Source organism: Hibiscus syriacus, unplaced genomic scaffold (assembly GCF_006381635.1).
Source record: "Hibiscus syriacus cultivar Baekdansim isolate YM2019G1 unplaced genomic scaffold, ASM638163v2 tig00007643_pilon, whole genome shotgun sequence".
Lineage (NCBI taxonomy): Eukaryota > Viridiplantae > Streptophyta > Magnoliopsida > Malvales > Malvaceae > Hibiscus > Hibiscus syriacus.
In genome coordinates, this window is record NW_024062141.1 from 2,381 (window position 1) to 27,842 (window position 25,462).

The 25,462-nt window shown below is 29.4% G+C and overlaps 1 protein-coding gene, 1 non-coding gene and 1 pseudogene across 2 annotated transcripts; 2 read left to right on the plus strand and 1 right to left on the minus strand.

The window, feature by feature from the left end:
* Positions 1 to 519: 519 nt before the first annotated feature.
* LOC120201568 lies at positions 520 to 1,838 on the minus strand (annotated as a pseudogene).
* A 7,462-nt stretch (positions 1,839 to 9,300) lies between these two features.
* TRNAL-CAG lies at positions 9,301 to 9,380 on the plus strand. The gene has a single exon. It is a non-coding gene; the product is annotated as a tRNA-Leu (tRNA).
* Positions 9,381 to 21,384: 12,004 nt separating this feature from the next.
* On the plus strand, positions 21,385 to 22,579 carry LOC120201569 (myb-related protein 306-like). Its single transcript, XM_039202152.1, has 3 exons — positions 21,385 to 21,534; positions 21,657 to 21,786; positions 21,872 to 22,579. Exons 1-3 carry the CDS (start codon positions 21,402 to 21,404, stop codon positions 22,539 to 22,541), a joined length of 933 nt encoding a protein of 310 aa, XP_039058083.1. The 5' UTR covers positions 21,385 to 21,401; the 3' UTR covers positions 22,542 to 22,579.
* Positions 22,580 to 25,462: the final 2,883 nt, after the last annotated feature.

A 25,462-nucleotide genomic window follows, 5' to 3' on the forward strand; every position in this document is an offset into this window, starting at 1 on the left:
ATAATATAACAATAAAAGAATAAAGATATTAAGTATTAACTTAAAATGGGAAAATTAAATATTTTATTATTAATTTAAATAAAAAATCAAATATTATTATGTAAAAAAATTTAGAAAAACATCAGCCACTTACACTTCCTAAATGGTTTAATCCCTGTCGATGTTTTTTTTAATCATAAATCCAAATTCCTCCATAAAACATGTCTTGAAATGAGTTTAAAACAATATGATCTATAAGATTAAGTTAATGAACAGGTCCAATTTAAATATTTTGATACCCATATCTTAACTAACTAATTTAAACTTGGAATATAGAAATTACAAAGGGAATGAAATGGAAAAACAAATGATGAAATGAAATTAATATAGCAAAAACCAGCGAAGAACAGCGTTAATATTGTCTGCCTCTTACTCTCTTTCTCAAACCCTAAAATTAACCCATATTTTAATCACACCAAAAATTAATTAATTTCATTTTTCCTTTGATCAGTATACTAAAGACTCGATCTTTGTTTTTTGTTTTTTTTAAAAAAAGCAATCAAACCTCACGTGTGTTGCACATCAAACTACACAACTGATCGAATGAAGCAAAGATGATGACCAGTTGTATATCATTTTGTTATTCATCGCCGCCGCCATCTCCACCGTTTTGTGAATGTGAGCCGCTCACTTGAGATTCCGATACGCCGGTACCGCCAGAGACTTGCCTATAAGGGTTCAATCCGGCTAACATATTTAAATGTCCTTCAGAACTCATGCCACTACTTCCACCACTTCGCCTCCGCCACTACTGCACGAACCCAATTGTTGGCCCGGCAACAAGGCCATTGGAGCTGGGAAATTCATGAAATGCAAACCACTGTTGTTCACCGAAGGAAATGACCATATCGGGTCACCACCACTCATGACTTGATTACTAGTATTGGTTAACATCCAAAAGTTCGCCGGAACCTGTTCGTGGCTCGCCGGAACCGCCCCAGTGCTCGACTGCAACAAGTAACTCCCCATTTGATGTTGCGAAGATAAATCTTGTTCGGGTCGTCTTTTCCTTCCTATACTACCTTCTTCGGCTTCGAATATTTCCAAGGAAGACTCTTGCTTGGCCGGAAACATTGGATTCAAACTACTACTTGATTGTAAATTAAGGAACGTCGTAGTCGGCGTCGTTTCGAGTCCGATTCCGGGGAATAAACTCCGACGTTGTTGCATCGAGAAGTTGGAGCTGAAACCGAGGAACGAAGCTGAGAAGGGATCGAACTAAACCGGAGCTACGAAGCGAGATATTGAGCGAAGTGAAATTGCAGGGATGGTTCCAGTACCCGTGGCAGCGATCACGGCTGGTTCGGCTTGTTGGAGCAGCCACTCGATCGTTTCGCCCTCGGATTTGTGGCCGAGCTCACGAGTGAGTTGGAAAACCCTAGCAGCACAAAGAGCCGGCATGCGGATCCTACGACCACGTCCATCTACCTTGGTGTGACGGTCTTTGGTTGAAGTACGCTTAGGGGGTGGGATTTTGGAAGGCTCCGCCGAGATCTGGTGGCTGGAAGCAGAACTAGTGGCGGTGGTGGGTTGTTTGGCTGAGCAAGAGGTGGGAATTGGGAGGGAAGGGAAAGGAGTGGTGGAAGAGGAGGAATAGGATGGTTATCCTCTTCTTTTTTCTCTAGTAATTGGAATGGGAAAGTAGAACGGTGGTGGTGGAGTTGATGGCGGTGGTGGTCATCGCTGCCTCCTCCTTCCATGCTAGCATGAAAGTAATAGGTTGTTTCTCTAACGGTGATGAATGAATGGAGGTGTAAGTCTTTAGATCGAACCTTTTACTTTGTAGGTTATACTAAATGTTCAAATGAGTCTTTTTGGTGGGGTTTTTTTACTTTAATTAAAAAAAATCTTTTCATCGCCAATTAATTTTATTTAAAAATTTAATATTTAATTCAACTAATACTTTATTTTAAAATATTTAAATTCGGATATTTAAAAATATAAAATTCATTTATTTACTAGTAAACAGAATATAATAATTTAAAAAACATATGAAATATATTTTTGATGAATTTGTTTAGAAAATAAAATAAAATAAAATGAGAAGAGAAGAGAAGAGAAGAGGCAAGCTTTAAGGAACACAGATCATGAGTGGGAATTATGTGGGCTACCTTTAAAAACAATTATTTCTTTTTTATAATTTTGATATAAAAAATGGTTTTATTTGTATATTTTAGAGAGAGAATATTTATAATTATATGGTTTTATTTGTATTAAATGAATGTCATCAATATAACCTTTTATTCTTTTACAAAAAAAAATATATAACCTTTTATTTATTTTAACGTTGATAATATTTAAATAATAATAAAAGTTTACTTAGATAAGAATGAATTATTTGGATGATAATTCAGACATTGAGGTAATTATTTTATGAAAATAGGAGAAATATTTTGATTGTGGAAGGAGAAGGACAGCAGCCCCTTCGGTTCAGAGTCCACATGAGGTGCTGTTTTTATCATTGAATCCATGAAGACAGTGGTGGGTCCCCCGTATATTTTGGTTAAAAAATAGTCGATATTATTATTAATGGAAACGAAAGATTATGAGATGGGGACCCATCTTCTTCATTCAAGCAATCATTTCATTCTGCCTTTCTTCTGCAACCTTTGGTTTGCTTTCCCTTCCTTTTATACATATACATACCCTTTTTCATTAGGGTTTTCGGACTTTTTGCTTATGTTTTCTAAACGATTTTCTTTCGATAATTCTTGGAGCTATCTTTTCTTTCTATTTTTTTATTTTCTAATTAATTTATATTAAATAAGTTATTTATTGTTAATATTTGTATGACGTGATAGTTAATAATATTAACATAATTATGTATTTAGTCATTATTATTTACACGTTGATAAATGACTTTATCGCAATTAAACTACGACTTATCTTTAATGATTGGGAGCATTTATTAATAAAAAAATCACTCTAAAATTCCAAAGTATGAATAAATTAATAAGATAAAAAAATAAACGTCAATAAAGAAAACAACATTTAATTCAATTAAAAAAAAGTGTTACAAAACCATATATCATTTCCATATGAAAGAGGAAAATATTATCCGGATAAAGAAACAATATAACCCAAATATACAAAAATTATTGCGAAATTCAGAGAAAAAAATAAATTAAAAAAATTACTCCCAAATATCCAATAGTTTTCATTTATCTAAATCACCCACGGTAAATTTCTTTTTTTGGTTTAATTCTAAAAATTCGATTAATTGATAGATTAGTTTCAATCAAGTATTATATAAATAATATTCTCAATTCAATTTACTTCGCTCGCAATGTCAAGATTCAAAATCTTGAAAGATCTAATACTTCATTCCGTTCGATCAATTATTTTTTAACGAGTAGTAATGGTCAATAAATTATTTCATTCGTTTTGGATGAAATCGCCAAAATCCCTAAAATAAACTTGTAAGATCAAACCAATTTCTAAAATAGATCAATAATTTAATACAATTATCAATTGACATGTTATAATATAGTTGAGACCATGCTTTAAAAAAAAGGTTGAGCATATTTTATTTTTGTTATTTCTTTTTTCAAATTCCAAGGGAATTTGTGATTGCAGCTTTGTTTTACGCACAGGTGAATAAAGAAATAACACTTCTCTGTGATCTATCTATGGCTGAGATAAAAAGTTTTTGGATTAATGAGGAATTATGTTAAAAGGTGCCTGTAAAAAAATCACTTTCAGTGTACTTAATAATCCTTTCATAATAAGATACACAATTTAATTTTAAAATTTTGTAAACTGTAAACTTAATTTTGAATTTTTTGTCCCTAAACTTATAAAAAAAATTCAACTTAATTCTCTTGAGCACATTAATTTGGGTTGATATTTTTTGCTAACTTGGTCTATAAATTTAAATTTCATCACATTTCAGTCCTTAGATAGAATCCAAGAGAAAGGATCTAATTAAAAAGTGTTTCCAAGTTTGAGACTAATATGGACAAAAATAAGTTAATAATCAAGTTAGAAAAAATTATCAAAATCAATAACTAAGTTTACTTTTATCCCTTAAAAATTAGTGGGCTATATCTAAAAATTTTATGTTTAAATATATTAAATTGATCTATTGTTTTTCTAGAAGGACTAAAAACATAATTTTTTATTTAATTAAGAACTAAACATAGTTAAGATGAATTATTAATTTCTAAAATAGATTAGAAGTGCAATTGTAACGTTAATCGGAGATTTTTTTGTCATTTTTAAATTAAAAATGCATTTTTAATAAAATTATCCGGGTTTTTTTCAAAGGGAAAATAACTCCTTTCTAATAATTTTGTAATTTCAGAAGGGAAAAAAAGGTTAATTAATGAAAATAGTTGATAAAGGTGTATAGGTAGGAGAAGATGAATAAGTAATTAAGTGGCGCGTAAGTCGGGATTAATTAAACTAACAGTAAACATTAAGAAAATTTTATGACAATTGATTTGGCTTCACATGCCATATTTTAAGAAAATTATATTAAGAAAATATAATTTTTTAAATATTATTACAAAATTTAATTTTTTTATTCAAGAATACAACTATTTTTTATTTTGTTCCCCCCCACTTAGTCCTTTAAATTTAATACTATAAAGTTAGGAAAATGAAAGTGATAAATACCCAAGTCCATGACCCTACCAAAAGGATACCCATTATCTTGGTTTCCCCCCAAAATTGCCAACGAGGGTATCTTTCTATTCATGACATGAAAAATAAATTTAATATTTTATGCATATCAGATTATTATATAACATTTATATAACCGAATATTTACAAATAATTCAAACACGTTAGAAACAAATAAAATATATCAAACTCAATATAATTTCCAATAAAGAATGAAAAAGTTAAAAAAAATGAATGGATTTTGAAAATTTTCACCGACGGTTAATTTAAAATGATGAGAAAACCTCATTTAATTTCAACTCATGTATGATCATATTTCTCTTTTATTATTAAAAATAATTAACTATATACAAATAAAATTATATATACAATACAATTATAATTAAAAAAAATATAAAAACTAAATTATTAATCAAACAATCAATCAAATTTTAAAAAATATATATAAATTAACCGTTAGATAATAAAAATAAAACCTTATACGAAAAATAATTTAAAAAAATTGACCAAACAATATGAAAATAAAATATACGAACAAATACCACTATAAACAATGAATTATAAGCACCATCGACACTAATGTAAGAATAGATATAACGATAACGATATGTCGACAAATAATTTTTCCAACTCAAACCATTCATATCTAAAATGATTACAAACGTTTATCAATACGAATGAACTGATCCAATAATCAAATCAAAGATAAATCAACAAAATATTTTAAATAAATGCTAACTAAAGACTTTAAACCCAACCGTGAAAAGAGAGAAACATATTGTTCTAGAGAAATTGTGGTAAAAGAGCAACCAAATATTTCACTGTTTTCATGAAAAAGGAAAATATTTTTTTAAAAAATAGCAGAAATTTAAATTAAAAAATTAAATAAAACCATAAAAAAACTCAAATAAACCATTCGATTAATAAGTTATAAAATAATTTTCATAAAAAAATATATATAAAAAAATGAATGTCCCTTGCTCCCATATGTAATGGGGTAAGTAGAAGGCAAGATAGTAGGCTGCTCCCAACACTAGGTTGAGAGCAGCTTCCGTAGGAGACCTCTGAATTATGAAAATAATAATAAAAAATATCATATGTTTTCAATATATTCATATGTAATCCAAATATCCAATCTTCTATTTTTGAAATTATATTTTTTCCTTCAATCGGATAAAATATTGATTACAGCCCAGTCAAAGCACATCCTCTCCCCCTTTCATAAACAGTGTGTCATTTCATAGATACCAACAAAGCCACTTACCATCACGTGAAATTCGTGAATCAATTTGCTGTTTTTATTTTTTTTATTCCTTTTTATAATATTTAAATAAAATAAATATCTTAGATTAAAAAACAAGAACAAGCTTCAAATTTAAAGCTATCTAAAAGTAAAAATCTTTAACGAAACCATGTTTACCCTTTTAACACTTGCGGTGAGCTCATCATCGTCTCGTACTTTGAATGATTGTCTGAACCATGAACTGCTTATGTCGGCTAAATGCCAATAACCTTGTCTTCTCTGTATTCCTGTAACTCAATCACTATCACCATCTTCATCGTCCTCGTCGTCATCATCTTTTCCCTGTTAATGGTTAAAATAAGAAAGAAGCAACACCATGAATATAAAAATTAACAAAAATTAAGTTGTTGTCAACTGACGACAATCAACCTCATTCCCCTGGTTTTAGACTAAGTAAAGGACTTCTATTTACCACTATGCCATTCTAAAAACATCATTCCAGGTTCAATAGATTAACTTCACGCAAAAGTCCCGCAAATATATTTATGTCGAGCATTTATAGCAAAAAACAGCCAACTCTGACATACACACATAGAAACATTATGTATATATCTCTTCAACACCATCACCATTACAGTCCTCTTCATCAGCCTCCTGAATCAAGGAAGTTATCAGAACAAACGACAATTAGAAACTGAACATGATCTCGACCAACAGGTATATAACAAAATCATGGAACTTTTTAGAAGAAAAAGATATTACATTGTTGAAATAAGTAAGAGGACTGGGCCATAAATCCTCCTTGATGGTCTCAGCTACCTGTAATGTTTATCAAGAGAAACTTAGACCAGCCCTGCTACAAAGGGGAAAAAAAACCACAAATAGGAAATGCATTTAGATTTTACATCATCATGAATTTCGTCCACGTCATCTTTCTGCTGAGCATCAGAAAACCACGTAAAGAAGCTGTATTCATATGTAAGAAATTTAGCACAACATAGAGCCGATATGCAGCATGGCAAAGAAACGAAGGATCAAATACAATACCATAACATAAACGGATGCAAACTATAGAATAATGCAAATCACTAACAAGGTTGTTTCCTTTCTTCTGTGATTAGCTCCATTTGGCAGGCCCTTCAAATTACGGGAAAGTAATTTAGGTTAGTTTTCAGTGTAGACACTCATTTTTGTCCGAGTTTTAATTGTTTATTATTAATTATTAATTACTATTATTAGTTATTATTATCAATAATTATTATTATTATTATTAATTTTTATTAATTAATTATTATTTATTTATGGGTAGATCCAATGGAGACCCAATACAATTAAACAAATAGTGGCCCAATGCAAACAGACCCATTCTGGTTCAAGGCCGAATTACAAACAGGCAATAACCCACTAATCCGGCCCAAGATTCGATACGTGCATGAGAGCCCAGACCTGATTAGGGTTTCATCTTAGCTGCCACCTACCTCCAACGGCAGTCGTTGGATCTGAACCCATCCAACGGTCCATATCACCCAAAGCTTAGGGTTTTAACTCTAAGGGTGCGTTTGGTTCACAGGATATAAGATTACCAGTGAGAAAAAAATATTATCAGGGAATAGGATTACTGAGAATGTTGTATTTTGTGTTTGGTTGGTTTAGCAGGAATGTAAGATTATCGTGTTTGGTTAAAGGAATAAAAGATTATTAGAATGTATATTTGACCAAATTGTCCTTATTATATATTTGTTTTTTTAACAAGTTAGAAAATATTTATATATTTTCTTTAAAAAATTTAAATTCATAAAATTCATATAATTTTTTTATAAAATTGAAAATATAAAAATGTTTAATGAAAGGGTAAAATTTTATTTTAATCTCTTAACTTTATATAAAATTTTAATTATAGATTTTTTTTTGTAAATCTAAAATATTTTAAGGATAAATTTGTAATTTAACTTTCGTATAATTTTTATTATTCAATAATAAAATAAAGATATTTTTGAAAGAAAAAAAATTAAGGGCATTTTAGTTCAAAACGCTAGTAATCCAACAATACATAAAAAAAGGGAGGTAATGGCATTCCCAATAATATAAAAAAATCTACTATTAATAATGTAAGATTACCGAAAATGATATTCCCGGCCAAACCAAACGGGAGAATGTGAATTCTATTTTTATAGGAATCTCACATTCCCCTAACTAAACTCACCCTAAATATCAACCGGCCGTCGACGTTAGCAATGAGCAGCTACCAAATGACGCGTGCGCTTCACCGTCCATCACCCCCAGCCTTTGTCTGCCACCATTTTCACCTTTGTCTCTCTCGCCCCTGACTTCACAACTCACAAGAGAGTAAAGTCCGGAGTGAGAATGTGAGATGACGAAATGCTAGGATTTTGGGAACTTAAGAATATATATTATGAGGTAAACTAAATCATATATCATTGAAATTTAGTCAATGTTTCATTTATATCACTGAAAATTTAATTTATTCAGTTGTAATAATAAATTTTGATTTTCATCTCAATAATATCAATTGATCGTTAAATTATTAACGACACAATGATATGATTGAGAATTGTTGACATGAATACCATATCAAAACAATCATTTTTTATATTCGAAACGGACCAACATTCAATTCTAATATATATATTTTCCGTGTTAAAATTATTTAAAAGACCCAAATTGTTATTGTGGTTGTGAGTTTTGGATTTCATGGGTTTAGTTTAATTCATATGAAGAACATTTTAATTTTATTTTTCTAATAAAATGACTTCGTTTTGGTTTAATTTAAGCATCAAAACAATATTATCAAAATGATTAGTAAGATGTGGTATCAAAACGGAGCTCTGTTGGGGCCTAAAGAGGCCCCGATCATGGTAAAATTTTTATATATTCGATAAATTTTAATATAATATATTTTAATTCATGTAAAAATAAGTATTTAAATTAAAAAAATACAAGAATTTATTAAATATTTAATTAAGTAGGGGCCGAACTATAGAAAGATAATCTCATGTTCTCAAAATTTTATGATCTAATAACAATTTACGTTATTGTAATTTTAAATATTAGATAATAGGCATTGTCTTATGATTTTTGAGTTTAAATACCTAATAAGTCATTGTAGTTTTCTTAAAATGTCTATTTTTTCAACCTGCTAATATTTAATCTTGACTTGTCCCTGATTTTAATGATCTAATAATATAATTAAAATTAAAATTCAATATTATAATTAATAAAATTAAAATCTCAATGATATAAATAATATCGTCTAATGTTCGGTGGTAATTAGTTTTACCTAAGAAATGGCATAAGCATACGTATATATATTTGTAATAGTTTCGTAAGCAAGAAACAAAATAGATAATAAAAATTGGGAACCCTTCACTACAGGTGTCAAGATGGCCGAGTTGGTCTAAGGCGCCAGTTTCAGGTACTGGTCCGAAAGGGCATGGGTTCGATCCCATTCTTGACAAAAATTTTTAACATTATATAAATTTTTAGACAAGATAGCGAGTTGGGTACTTTGGTTGTGATCCGCGACCTCAAGTTTGAATTAATCTGATCCAACCATTGATTATATTATTGAAATATTTATTATTTTTACTTTTACAATAAAAATTTGTAAATTTATTTAATATGCATTCGGGTCTTGTTTGTTGTAACCGGATTTTTCAGAAACACAAAAACCCTTAATCATAATAGGATTTCAAATCAAATGTTTGAAAGTGTCAATTTTCTAGAGAGTTTTTATTCGAAAGAAAACTATTATTTATTAATGGCCTTTATAATAGAATCAATTGAGAAGCACACTCTGTGGAGCTGATCCAGTGAAATCGGAGATTGTCCCTCCAAAAAGAAATACGACGCAGCTACCGACGGAAGTTTCATTTTCCTCCGGCTGAAGTGGAACAGATCAAAAGTATGGAGCACGACCACATTATTAGTTTTAGTTAAAAACTCTTTTTTTTCCCTAAAAAATCAAGTGTTCAGACTATACCCTAAAGTAATTGTACGTATTAAAAAAAATTCGTTAAAAATGGATGATTAATGATTTAGTTTAAGAAACGAGAGAAATAAAATTTGGATTTAAACCCAAAGAAGGTGACCGACACCCCACAAATTGATTGGGCTTATTCATTTATCCAACAGAAGCGTATTACTTTGTAAACCCATCATATCTATTTGTTGTTACGAAATTATATTATTAGCTGACCATATTCCCATATGTAATGGAGTAAGGGTGAGGTAGGATAGTAGGCTTCCCCCAACGTCAGGTTGATAATAACTTTCGTGAAAGACCTCCGTTATGAATTACTCTCGGTGAAACTCAATCCCACGACCATTATTCAATTTAGATATTTAAAGTATTTTTTTTTGTTTGAAGTGAATGTCTAATGTTTTTTTTTCTTGATCTCTCGGTTTTAAGGTTTTACTTTGACTAATCTAGACCGACTCACATTGCATATTTAATTTTGATGGATGAGTCTTCCAACATGAATTTTATAAATATACAAATATTCGAACTTAAAACTTAAACGATATCAAACTGTTTAACACTTGAACCGATCCTATTAGTAATGTCTAATATCTTTAACATTACTATTTTAATTATACAGTCGGTTGCGATCGTTAAAAAGATTTAAAATCTCTAAAAATTCGAATTTCAATCTCTTATCACTCTTTCAATTCATCATTGAGTTATGAGTCAACTTTATGTAGTCTCCGTGAATTTAACCTCACCGAATCATTTGCCGCTTTCATTGGGTCCCGTTTCTTTAAGAAATCAAATACGTGGCAGTTTTTGAAGAACTGGATGTAAGGTGAGATTATTTTAATTTTAATTTTGCTATTTTGACAAGTGTCCCTGACCTTAGTAATGATCAGAAAATATTAAATTAATCAAACATTCCAGATACTTGAAACCTGGCACCTCCTAGTTTAACTAACTTCTGGTAAATGGGCTCCACTTGCTACCTAACAAGGCCCAATCATGGGACAGGTGTCCTCTTTTGGTTTCATTTTCTAAATTAGGATAATTTTCTTTTCCTCTTTATAGATAACTATATTTTAGAATTATTCAATACATTATTCTAAATTGATGTAGTTGTTTTGATTTATTCTCAATATATAACGTAAAGACCCAATAAAATATTTATAGGATATCCGTTAATCGTTTTAAAAAATTGAACAATTTAATCAAACGCATTGGACGAGTATATTTAATATATTAATTACGATAAATAATAGTATTTTTTTTATCTTTTTAGATTTTAAAAGTGTTTTATTTAAAATGTCACATTCGAAAAGTTAATAAATAGTAATATTTGTATTTTATGGTTTACCTTTATTTTTCTCATTCGTTTACATCTATCAAAATAAATCTATTCATGAATTTTTGAGATAATTTGTTCATTTCATTCATTTAACATGTAATCTAATTTATCTCCTAAGACTATATGCCTAATAGAATATAAGATACTTTTTAGAGGGGGCATGTGGGGAAGATTGTTCCCCTCAAAATTTTAAATTTATATATATTTTAGATACTTTTTTGTATTTCATTGAAAATATAATTTTGCTCCCATCTAAAATTTTATAAATCCTCTCATACTTAAAATTTATTTCATAAGTTTGCTCTTTTTAACACAAAATCATGTGTCTATCTCTGGACTCTAATCAACAACAAAATCATATTCCCATATGCATTGGGGTAAGGGGGAGATAGGTTAGTAGGCTGCCCCCAACACCAGGTTGAGAGGAATTTCCGTAGAAGACCTCCGGCAGTCAAAAAATTAAAAATAAAGATAAAATATCATGCATGTATATCTAACCACTAGCATGATTGAGCTCTCTATTAAAATGATAGCCAGGCATATAACTCGGTATTTTTTTTTTTGGATAATTAAAATTTTTTATTACACAAAATCAACCAGTACAACATTAAGATACAAAGAAACGGAGCGAAATAAACAGTGATCATCCAACACAAAAACAAATATCTCCCTATATTCCAATTCCTAGAAAGAGTAATATTAACATTGTCATTACAATTAAATTTCCTATTGCTTAAGTGCAGTCTAATTATATCTCTGATTGTATGGAATAATATAACTCGATACATTATGATTACTTATAAAGATGAATTCTCTCCTAAAACAATAGTTTTTACCATAATTTATTTAGTTAATTCTTTAATTTAATTTATATTATCATTATTGATTATAACAATCTTATTTTGAACACGTCATATTTTCTGGAACATAAAACGTTTCCTTCACTATTGTAGATGCATGCCTATCCGTTTTACTTTCGACACTGTCGTACGGCCACCTAGTGTGGAAGCTTGCATCCAAAGCAGCAACAATTTATAGCTTATTAAATGGTAAAAGGACATGAACGGCGAGACAGCAAAATGGGACCCGAAAGTAAACAAATAAATAAGGGGGACTCGTAGAAATATCCGCATTTACATAAAATCACTATCATATGCGTTTGGTTCAAGGAATATAAGATTACTAGTGGGAATATAAGATTATCAGGGAATAAGATTAATGTGAATGTTGTATTTTGTGTTTGGTTGGCTTAGCAGGAATGTAAGATTACCGTATTTGATTAAATGAATAAAAGATTATTAGAATGTATATTTAACTAAATTGTCCTTATTATATATTTGTATAATATTACAAGTTGGAAAATATTTATATATTTTCTTTAAAAATTTAAATTCATAATATTTATATTTTTTTTACAAAATTAAAAATATAAAAAATGTTTAATGAAAGGTTAAAATTTTATTTTAACCCCTGAACTTCATATAAAATTTTAATTATATATTTTTTTGTAAATCTAAAATAATTTAACGATAAATTTGTAATTAAACTTTCGTAGAATTTTTATTATTTAATGACAGAAGAAGGATATTTTTGAAAAAAATAAAAATTTAAGGGCATTTTAGTCCAAAACACCGGTAATCCAATAATACCTAAAGAAAGGAAGGTAATGACATTCCTTGTAATATACCCAAAAAATCTATTATTAGTAATCTTACATTATCGGAAATGGTATTCCCGGACTAACCAAACGTAAAAAATGTAAATTTCATTCCTATAAGAATCTCACATTTTACGTCCAAACACCCTTAATTGTCAGTTAGACATTAAATGTAAACTCAAAATTTATTCTGGCTTTTGATTCTCAGTTTATCGTTGAACAACACGTGGCCTGGGAAGTGTCGAAATCAGCCACCCCCGTCCAATAAATACCAAAGAGAGAAAGTCAAAATGTTTAATAAACAGCAATGCATGGCATGATCCAAGGATGCCAAATTTATCTGTTTGTTACTGCATGCAGCATCAAGAGCCAAACTTAACTTTTATCCTTTTTTGTTCAAAGTCATTTCATCTTATCTAAACTTAAATGGTAATCTTGACTATATATGTGAAATTAGTACTGATTTGGATGTATGTATACTTTTTGTATTAATTCTATCTATATTTGATGGATGAATCCGGACATTATCATTAAGTTAAAATAAATATAAATATATACACTATCAAATATTTTAGGGTTTTTCTATTTAGATTATTCAACTCTTAAAAATTGTATTTCGAACATTTAAATTTTTAATTTATCACAAAACCATCATTCAAACATTGGTTTTACTACATTGACATATCCTTAGTTCCACCTTCGTCACCGCTCCAATCACGTTATACGATCAAAGTCAATAACTAACCTGCTACTCTCCTTATGCTCTTTTAATTCTTAGAATTATAACTACAATATTGTAAAAAATATTAAATTAACATTTTCTCTAAAGTTTGTGTCAAATTAGAATTAATTTTTTTATTAATGTGTCATATCATAAATATAATGAAAGTTAATCAATAATATAAATGATAAATATATAAATTTAAAAATTAAATGATCAAAATCATAACAAATAAAACAAAAGTGACCATCAATATAGTTTACCCAAAATGGTCCAATATTCATGCTTTACAATGAATCCTCCACGACAATCCTTCGCTTTAATATGTCGGTAATGGCTTACTTGATAATTTTGTTTAAACATGGATATTTGATTTATACTACTATTTTAATTTAATTTGTTTTGTTTATAACATTATGATCATTTTTTTTTTATTAATCTAGGGTAGATATAAGATAATATATGTTCAAATATAACTTTTAATCTCTCGACATTGAACGTTTACAACCCTGGTATTTATGGTACTTGAACCCGAGTCCTCAAGGAATAATAACAATTCTTATACTACATACACCACTTGGTTTGTGCATATTTTTTATTCTTACTTAAAAGATATAGTACTTCATTATACTGAATGAATTGATTGTTAATTAGTAAATCTTAAATTTTTAATATATATATCATGTGAATTCATATTATTGTCTTACATGGGTTTTTCAAAGCTCTCTTTAAGAAAGCATGGGACATTTGGTTTGCATAGACAACGTTATCTCGTTCATTTTAAGATGCATGAACAAACTTCTTATTTATGTTATTTCACGTCGGCAATCATATTTTTTATGTTAAAATCTTATTTCGAGAAGTTTTTGATTGGAAAAGAGAAAAACTATAATAAAAATCATGGAGGTTAAATTTTAAAACTATAATAAAAATCATGGAGGTTAAATTTTAAATAAAGATTAGAGTTTCTTTCGATGCATACACATGATGTTCAAGGAGTAATTTAAAAATCGAAGTTATAGCTATCGTAAGAATATTTAAAAATTTTAAAAATACAAACGGTCTACCATTCTTCAATTCATCTATTGATATTTAACTTGCGATCTCGGTGGTAAAAAAAGTTATTGTTATTTTTTGAGGTTATAAGTTCGAGCACAAAAAATGTCAAAAATATAGGCGTTTAATATCAAATGATTGAAAATTATCTTTAAATAAATATTATTTTGTACTTACTCTTATTAACAACAACAACAACAATAATAATAATTTGTTTGCTTTCAAATGATATAAAATCATATTAAAACATGATAAACCAAAGGGTGGACACCGTTAATGACGAACACTATTAAATTAATTTACAAAACATTAAATTATAAAATATTAAACATATAATTATAAATTAATTAAAATATAATATTTATAAAACAATAGTTTTTAAGGTAAACTATACTATTGACCACCTAACTATTTACCCCTTTTATTCTAACCGCCATTTTTTTTAATTTTGTCAATCGTGTCACCTAACTATTTAAATATTGTCAATCAAACTACATGCCATTAAATATTAACGGAGGAGATGACATGATAGTTAATAAAAGTTTACATATTCTGTTAATTTGGTCTTAACTTTTATTTAATTAAATAAATTTAATTCTCAATCTGATTGTGACATAAATCATTGTGTGATTGGAATTTTTTAATATTTTTATTTAATAAATTTTCTATCCAATCAAAGGGTACCACGTGTCACCAATTGAATGAATGTAAAATAAATTAAATCAATAACCGTTGTTGGTGGAGTTTGAACTTAGGACACCAGCAAAAAATTTGAGTGTCCTAACCACTAAGCTAGACCAATAAATTTGTCTAGTATACAAAACAAAATTTATATAATTTATAATATAGTTAATGGTAATAAATCACCTTATAAGGACTCAAACATGAAATAATTGAATAGTATGAAAATATAAAAAATATATAAATAAATATTATAATTGACTAATAAATGAATATTTTTTATTTATATTTTAAATCACATTTAATGCAAAAATTAAAATAAAATTAAATTTAATATGTTATAATTGAAATGTATCATTTTACATATTTAAATTAATAAATTATCTTCATTATTCTAATTTTATTAAACTGAAATGTATCATATCTTATATTTTAAAATATTATAACATCCATCGAATTATAATCTTATTTAACAACTCTATATTAAAATAGATTAATTTAATAAAATCAAGTTTCCCTTACATTTTTCTTCAAATATATAATGAATAAATAATAAAATGTAAAATTCTTACTCTAACGGGAATATAAACAAATCAATGCATAAGTTAAAATGCTTACTACGATAAGTCCTCAACTATCAGGAAAATTCTAAATCAACAAAGCTCTTCGTTATATTTCAATTATAATATATTAAAATTATTTTTATTTTAATTATTTAAAATATAAATAAAATACATTCACATATTAATTAGTTATAATATTTTTGTATATATATATATATATATATCATATTATTGTATTATTCAATTATTCCATGTTGGAGTTCTTATTAGGTCATTTTTCCTTTTTTTATTGTCATTAACTATATATATTATGTCGTGATATGTTTGTCATTTGAATGGTGCACTCTAGTGGTTAGGGCGTTTGCTTCCTCTCCTCACGTCTTGGGTTAAAACACCAACAACAATGTTTATTGATTCAATTTATTTTTTATTAATTCAATTGGTGACACATAAAAACCACTTGATTGGATGGGAAATAAATTGAATCAATAAAAATATTAAGAAAAAACATCCAATCATATAGTGACACATGCCACCATATAATTGGAGATTAAATTTATTAAATTATCTAAAAGTTAGTACCAAATTAATAGAATGTGTAAGTAATGAGGACTAAATGTGGATTATACAAATTTTATTAACTACCATGTCATCTCCTTTGTTAATATTTAATGGCAAGTAGCTTGATTGACAAGATTTAAATAGTCAGGCGACCCGATTGACAAAATTGAAAAATCAGTAGTTAAAACAAAAATGATATATAGTTAGATGGTTAATAGTATAGTTTACCTTAAAAACTAATGTTTTCATAAATATTATATTTTAATTAAATCAAATTTAAAAATTTAACTAATTTATAATTATATATTTAATATTTTATAATTTAATTTAATGGTGCTCTTCTACTAAACAAGAATTGTAGAATTATTTGTTTATGTGATAAAAAATGAATGAAATGATTTGTTATTTTGTTCGTTTGTGAAGTCTTGTCCGCTAATGCATGCTTGATTTTCCATCATTTTCAATATATTCAATGATGGGCCAAGGCCAACCAGCAGGTTTCACACATCTCGCTCTTTACATGGTATACTGCTCATTCCATATTTAATCAATTAATTTAAATTTAAATACCGCATAAATTTAACATAAGATATTATTTTAATTTTATTTACATGGTGTGATTCTGCATGCTTTGGGGTTGCCTGAAAAATTCATTAGCTGGATATGGGCTTGCTTTGCGTACCCTAGGTACTCTATTGTCCTTAATGGTACTCTTGTTGGATATTTTAGAGGAGTTAGAGGTGTGAGGCAGAGTGATCCCCTTTCGCCCTATATTTATGTGTTGGCCATGAACGTGCTTTCTAACCTTTTGAATGTGGCTGCTTTAAATGGGGTCTTTGGCTATCATCCTAAGTGTAAAAGGATTGGGCTCACACATCTTTGCTTTGCGAACGATTTGCTCATTTTTTGCAAGGGTTCTATCAGTTCTGTCATGGGGTGCAGGCTGTCCTGGATCACTTCTATTCCGTGTCAGGCTTGAAGTTGAATGCTAGCAAATGTGGGATGTTTGTTGTTGGTATTCCTGCTGTGCAGAGCAGTCTCATCAGGGATTTCACTGGCTTTAGATTGGGTGTTCCTTTGGTCACGAGGAAATTGGTTGTGAAGGATTGTCAAGCCCTTATTAACAAACTCAGGGCGAAGCTAACCTCTTGGGCAAATAAGCATCTCAACTTTGCTGGGAGGTTACAACTCATTCGTTCTGTACTCCTAAGCATCTCGAACTATTGGTGTAGGCAACTTATTTTGCCTCATGCGATCATTAGGAAAGTGGAGCAATTATGTTCTCGCTTCTTTTGGAAGGGATCTGATGTACCTGCAAAGGGTGCAAGGGTTAGTTGGAAGAAAATGCGCCTCTTGAAATCTGAAAGGGGATTGGGATTGCAAGATGTTGGGTGCTGGAATAAGTCTTGCACTGTACAACTTATTAGGAAGCTTTTGGCTAATGAAGGTTCCCTTTGGGTGGTTTGGATGCACTCCTGTGTTATTAGAAATGTTGATTTTTGACAGATGGCAGTCCCTGCTAATGCTAGTTGGAATTTCAAACATCTGCTGGAAATCAGATCTGAAGTTGCTCATCTCTTCACGGGTCAGATTTGTGATCTGAGCACGAGGCAAGTTTGGGATTATTTGCGTGCTACTGGCCCTAAAGTACCCTGGCACCATCTAATCTGGTTTTCTGGGCGCATTCCCAAATTTAGCATTGTGGCGTGGATGGCAATGCTAAACAGACTGCCTACTCGGGTTAGGCTCGTGTATATGAGATTATCCATTGAACCGATAAGTATTTGATGTGTGGCACTATGACAGAGACAAGAGAACACTTGTTTATTGAATGCAGCTTTGCTAAGGAGTTGTGGGGCTCTATCCTTGGACTATGTGTCATCAACCGTGGAGTTAGAAGTTGGGACAGTGAGCTGGCCTGGGCTGTTTGTTTTTTTAAAGGTAAATCTCTCATTGTTCGGATTCTAAAGCTTGCTTGGACTGGTCACATATATGGCATTTGGATGGAACGAAATAGCATATTATTTGGTAAAAGAAACAGAACTAAAGACGACGCGTTGGACGATATCAAGCAAGTCATTCGAATTCGCCTGCTCTTTGTGATAAATGGGGCATTGCTTAAGCAGAGTTTGTTCTGCTGTTTTCTGTTCTTTGCAATCAGTAAATAGCTTTGATTGTTGTCATGGCTATACTTAAAGGTATTGTTTATTGATTTTGTATCTTGTAGCATCCTTTTGCTTCTTGGGTAATAAAAATTGAATTATCCAAAAAAAAAAATTAAATCATGAATTATCTATGAGATTTAGACTAATTTTGCCTTGTTGGATTAAATTGTATTTAATCTATATATGTTCAGATTATATCATATTGAAGATATGAGTGAAATAAAATATTTTATGTTAATATATATATTTGCAAAAAAAAAATATTTAACAAAACATTACAATTTTAATGATAAAATATTTGTATAAATTATTATCACCCATGTATTTGATCTTCATAAAATTAATCTATTGGATAATAATTTTTAGTTAGTTTTATTTAAAAATTATGTAAAAACAAATTTTTATAATAATTTAATGATTTAAATTATAAATTATTAGAAAAATAAAATAACACTGATAGGTTGTTCAAGTAATGAAAATCTAATATGGTGTTATATACATTTATTTTTCCATCACGTCCATATTTTTGTTGTAAATTTTGTATTTAATGATCAAAATACAATCAAACTTATAATTCTATGGTTTTTAGAATCACTTGCTCGAAAAATAATAATTGTATTATTAGAATATTAATCATAAAAATTATAAAAACATATAAAATTAAAATAAGTAGGTCCTCCTGATAATATAATATATCATAATGTAGTACACGGTAAAGTAATGTATTCCTTCATTACTAATTCATCGAATCTGACTTTATTTTTCTTCGTATTTTCATTATGGGGATAGATAGTAATGGGTCTGACTCAAAGAGCAAATAAACTAGAATATTAATAATAAATATTAATTAATTAATTCTTTTATTTGAAATTAGGTTATTAATTATAAATTACTATCTTGTTACATGATTATTTAAATTTCAGTTAAAGATTTTATTTGTGAAGGAGAACATCCTTATTGTATTAAGTGGTAGATCGATAAATTTAAAAATGAGATTTAAAATTTTTAATATTCATTTTTTCTAATAAAATAAGTGTATTTTTTTCTTCTCTTAATTTATTGAACTATATTTAATAATTTATTCAAAATAATGGTTATACATTTGGTCCCCTAAGAGGTCAAATGCATCTTTCCTTTGATTAGGTTTAAGGGTATATAAAGTTTGAATTAAGAATTAAATCAATTAAGCCGTTTGAAAAGTTTTAACTAATAAGTTTTAAGGGTTTTTAGATATTATTATCATATGATACATTGTGGTTTTGCCATGTGAAATTTATGATTTTTTTAAAAAAGATTATTGAGATTTTAAAATTTTATTAAAAATAATAAATTTATAGAAATACTATTTATAACGTCATGATGTGATATGTGACACAAAAATGATCGGAAAGTATTAAATTCAAAGATCGACATTAATTAAAAGAATGAATTGATGATATTTTAATGTATATAAATCTACTTTGGTGTATAAAGTTCACGAGCTTTAGTTTTAACCTTACATTTTTAAAAAAGTATAATAAAAATTAAATTTATTTTATTTGATAATTTTTAGCTACTCATATAATATAGTTTGCATAAAGTAAAATAATAAATATTAGAATATTATTTTATAATTATTTTTTTAATATTAGATTCAAACTTATACTAAATATTCTTTAAAATTTAAAGAATATTTTTAAACTTTATTACTTTATACGAAACGTATTATGGATTCACATGAGAAAAAAAAAACACAAGCGTAATTAACTTAATTTAAGGGACTTAGGTTCCCTTTCCTAAGAGATGCACACATAACAAAGTCTTTTAAAAAGGAAGGTCAATGGTGTTTTCATTTGTATTTCTCCATGAAAAATCAAGTTCCTCTTGCATGCAAATAGGCAAAACATTAACTTACCCTAGAGAAACTCCACATTTACTAATTCATGAAACAAGCCTTTAAAGAGGGTAAACAAATAATGAGAATTAGGGTTTCTTTTAGATGCCCTACAATGAATGCCACACGGTTTTTGAGTGATAAAAGAAAGATCCTGTACCATGCTACCTTATGAGATAAATATAATTCAAACCTTGAATATATCTTAGTAGTTAAAAAAATATTGTATTCTTTAAAGATCATGAATTTAAGTAACTGTGTATGTAAGATGTATGTACGTTGTTAATGGTTAAAATAAATTATGAACAAATATTATTTTATAATTCAACATAAGTTTGATTCAATATATATATATATATATTATTTTTATTAAATAAATAAAAACCTAATTAAGTTTTATTATAATTATCTCTAAATATAATATTATATTAAATCAGGTGGCTTTTTTTCATCATCTTCAACAAAAATGAGCTAATCCAAACTTAAAATTTCATTTTTTAAGAAAAAAGAAGTTTATGTAATCAAATAAAATTGAAACACGTCGAACTGTGATGAAATGTACATCCCTAGTGGGAACATGATGTGCATGCTAGATACGAGTGTCTTACACCAGAGAGAGAGAGAGAGAGAGAGAGAGTCCAAGCACATCTGACTTTTGGCGAACATTGAGTAAATGATGTTTTGCTGTCTGTTTTGACTCTTGCATATCCCCATTTACCTCATCATTAAGTGGGTGTCAGCGTTAAACACCTCCTTTCCGGGGGATCATCCTCTATATATATGCACAAACCCAAACCCTTGCCCTCTTGAAACTAATCACCAAAACATCTCGGGGTTTCAAAACCCAGAATCAATTCTTCTTCAAAAAAAACAAACTGAAGAAATGGGTAGACCTCCTTGCTGCGACAAAGTCGGTGTGAAAAAGGGTCCATGGACACCGGAAGAAGATATCATACTGGTCTCTTATATCCAAGAACACGGTCCGGGAAACTGGAGATCCATTCCTACTAATACAGGTATCCAATTCTCTCTCTTAACTCGTAATTGTTGGGTTAGTTGTGTTCATTAAAGAGTGCAATAAATATAGAGGCACCTTTAATTTTCCCTACATTAATATCTGTTTGATTTTTCTTTACAGGCTTGCTTAGATGCAGCAAGAGTTGCAGGCTTCGATGGACTAATTATCTTCGGCCGGGCATCAAACGTGGTACCTTCACCGACCAAGAAGAAAAGACGATTATCCATCTCCAAGCTCTTCTGGGAAACAGGTCTGAATGTAAACCGAGTGATTTAAATCGATAAAAAGGTTGTTGTTGTTGTTAAAAGTGTGGGTTTTCATTTTCGGATTTGCAGATGGGCAGCCATAGCTTCCTACCTTCCTCAAAGAACAGATAACGATATAAAAAACTATTGGAACACCCACTTGAAGAAGAAGCTTAGAAAGGGTCAAAACCAAGATGGGGTTTCATCGTTTCAATCGGTCCCTAAGGGACGGTGGGAGAGAAGGCTTCAAACGGATATTCGATTGGCTAAACAGGCGCTGTCCGAGGCGTTGTCGCTCGATAAACCCAGCTTTTCCACGGATTCGAAGCCGCCGAACGAGTCGTACGCGTCGAGTGCCGAGAATATATCTCGGTTGCTCGAGAACTGGATGAAAGCCACACCGAAACCGATCACTTCTAGTTCTGGTTGTGGTGCTGATCTTCGAACGAACTCGGCTGAGAAGGTGACTCAGGGTTCGTTCATCAACGGCTCCTCCGGGACCAGCTCTAGTGACGAAGGAGCATTCAGTGTCGAAACCACACCGCTTCGTCAGGGGTTCGACTCGATTTTCAACTTCAACAAATCTTGCACTTCTTCGGATAACGTTTCGCATGAATCTGTCTCGGTGGAGCAGAAGAATGCAAATTTGATGACGCCTGAAAACAGCGTCGTTTTCCAAGATGAAAGCAAGCCAAATCTGGGGGATCAAGTGCCCCTGACGTTGTTAGAGAAATGGCTGTTGGAAGATGGCTTGTTTTGAAAATAAAAATAAAAATCTTGTTTTAACTTGCCTTCTTTCTTTGTTTTATATATATTTAACGAATTATATGATTATACATCATAAAATTAAAAATCAAATTAATTTGTTTTAATGATGTAAAATCATATAATTTTTTAATAAAATATAAAATTATATATCATTAATATCTCAAATATTTACGAAAATTTTATATCTTTCACTCTAAGCAAAACGACAACACCATGGTCTAGGAACCAAGAAGGATCAAGAAGTGTATATTGCTCAAGTTTGCATGGTGAGAAAAAAGGTGTATATTAAGTATAGCTAATATGTATTATTTTGCTATATATGTACCGAATCCTGATAAATTATAAATATACTTGCATAATATTTTCCTTATATATATATATTTGTTGATCTTGGACTTTTTTATGGTGCAAATTCCATATGCATGTCAAAAGAAAAAATGAAAATGGCCTTAGAGATAGAAACTCTAAATTAACTTTTTTGCTGACCCTATTCCCATATATAATGGGGTAAGGGGAGGTAAGGTAGTGGGTTGTCTCCAACGCCAGGTTAAGAGTAACTTCCGTAGAAGACCTCCGTTATGAATTGCCCTCAATGGGACTCGATCCCACGACTACAATGTTAATAGCCTTGTACTCTACCAACTGAGCTAGACGGGCAAGTCAAAAACTCTAAATTAACTCTTCTTTTTTAATCTTTGAGCATTAGTTCTAGTCGATTATCATTGTTAATGGTACAATGCTATAGCTACTTTTTTTTTTTACACAAGTTGTGCAAACTATGTTGGATCAAAATTTAAAATTGTGAGTACAGATGTACAATATACAATGCTATAATAAAGTATAACACAAAATTAAGTGACTAATTATATTATATGTGTCATTAGTAGTAAAGTGTTATGGAATTAAAATGTAAATATCATAAGTTGTATTGATGATTTGATAACGGGCATAATTACAAATACTAAAAATATTAATCTAATATTTTATCTATATAAAGAGGTAGTGGTCATCAAGAAATAGGTTAATTTGTATTATTCTTATCATTTCAGAAAGCTTTTACGACAAGAAACCAATCTTCTTAGAATATCACATAAAAAAAACTCAAATATTTCAATATATCAATTATTTCAAGTATGTTTTTGTAGTTAGTAATTCATTATTAATGATTTGACATGAATAGATCGTAGTTTGATTTTATATCAATTAGGTTTTCGTTCTAACAAATTAAAACCTATTTGAACTCTAAAACGCTAAAATATAAGATCCTTCGTCCTAAATAGGAAACATGACATTCAAATAGTTTCACTTATTAGTTTACACAAAATATGTAGGAGATATATATATAGTCGTTGGATCTGAGGAAATACCAACAAGCCGATTCATTACCTTACTATAATAGTCTTATGTCTATCGTATTGTTTTAATTGAAAGTTTTAATTCGTATTGTTTGCCTATCGTATTGTTTTAAAAACTTTTAATTCTTTGATAATGAATGTTTATGCTCTTATATACATGCGGTGCTTGAACGCAAAACCTTAAAAAAAATCTCTTAACCACTATGATCGTCTAGTTCATGCTAATAACAATAGTGCTTGTTTTAATGACAAAGCATAAGCAGTCTTGATTCAGCAATTATTAAGAACCTTGTTAATATATAGTTATTGTAATTAATTTTCGTGGTAAACTACCTATTTGATCATCTAATTATTCTCGTGGTTCTATTTTGATTATCAATTTTTTAAATCATACCTAATATTTTTTTGTTTTGTTTTGGTCACTCTTCATTCAAAAATTAATGATAATACTAAACTGATATCTATTATTATTTTTATTATTTAATTTCCATATCATGTACAATTATATTTATATTAAAAGAATTGATTGAATTCATATATTAAAATTTATACAAACAAATAATATTTTAAACTCTGAGTATAGAACGTAGGTCCACAAAACAAACCCTCTAATCATAAAAAAAATAAACTAGAAAACAAGGGGTGTGGGAAAATTATTTCATTCCACATCAAAACTTCACAAGCAGAATTAGCTAATGATATGATACTTTTGTATGGACGTTTGGTTAAATAGTGTTATACGGGAGAAGTTAGGTGTGACCAAATATGGTAAAATTACACTTAAATCCCTTGAAAGTTTGAAAAAGTATAATTTAATACAGTAAAAAAATTACACAGTAACCCTCTTAGGAAATACGATTCACTCTTGACCCCTTATTTTCGTTTTAAATTTACCCCTGTTAACACTTATCAAATAAAGTATAATCAAAATGAACTAAATATGGACCGAGAGAGATATTGAGGAGTGACCAAATCCCTTGGAAATTTCAAATTCTAATATAGTTTAGGTATTTTCTCTGTATTTTTACCAATAATCAAATTTCACATCCCTATATTTCTAAACGATCTCCCCCTTGACACAAAATCATACATCCATCCCTAAACACTAGGGATGGACCGGAAGAGGTACTGAGGAGAGACCAAAAGAAATTTCAAATTCTAATATTGTTTAGGTATTTTTTATTGATAATCTAATTTCAAATGCTTATATTTTTAAAATATTTCACTATTGACATAAAACCATACATCCATCCATGAACCGAACACAACAATCCAATGATTTGAATTTTGTGAAATGCTTTTTTAGCCACCATAGAATGTATAGACAAGAAGCATGTGTTTGTTGAGGATGAAAATGGGCCGGGGGGTTGACGTGAGGCCCAAATGCCAACTTGTCTTATTGCACTATATATATCATACATTTAGGATTTTTTTTGGTGATGGGCTATGTAAATTGGCCCCATTTTCCTTTCATTTGATTGGACCACATACCCACCCCACCAATCATATATACCTTTTTCCATTCCCACTCAACATTGTGGCACAACCTGCCTTTAGA

Coding starts and splice junctions, on each gene's coding strand:
- LOC120201569 (XM_039202152.1), top strand. CDS start 21,402: ATGGGTAGACCTCCTTGCTGCGACAAAGTCGGTGTGAAAAAGGGTCCA. Junction 21,535..21,656: donor ATCCATTCCTACTAATACAG/GTATCCAATTCT, acceptor TTTTCTTTACAG/GCTTGCTTAGATGCAGCAAG. Junction 21,787..21,871: donor CAAGCTCTTCTGGGAAACAG/GTCTGAATGTAA, acceptor TCGGATTTGCAG/ATGGGCAGCCATAGCTTCCT.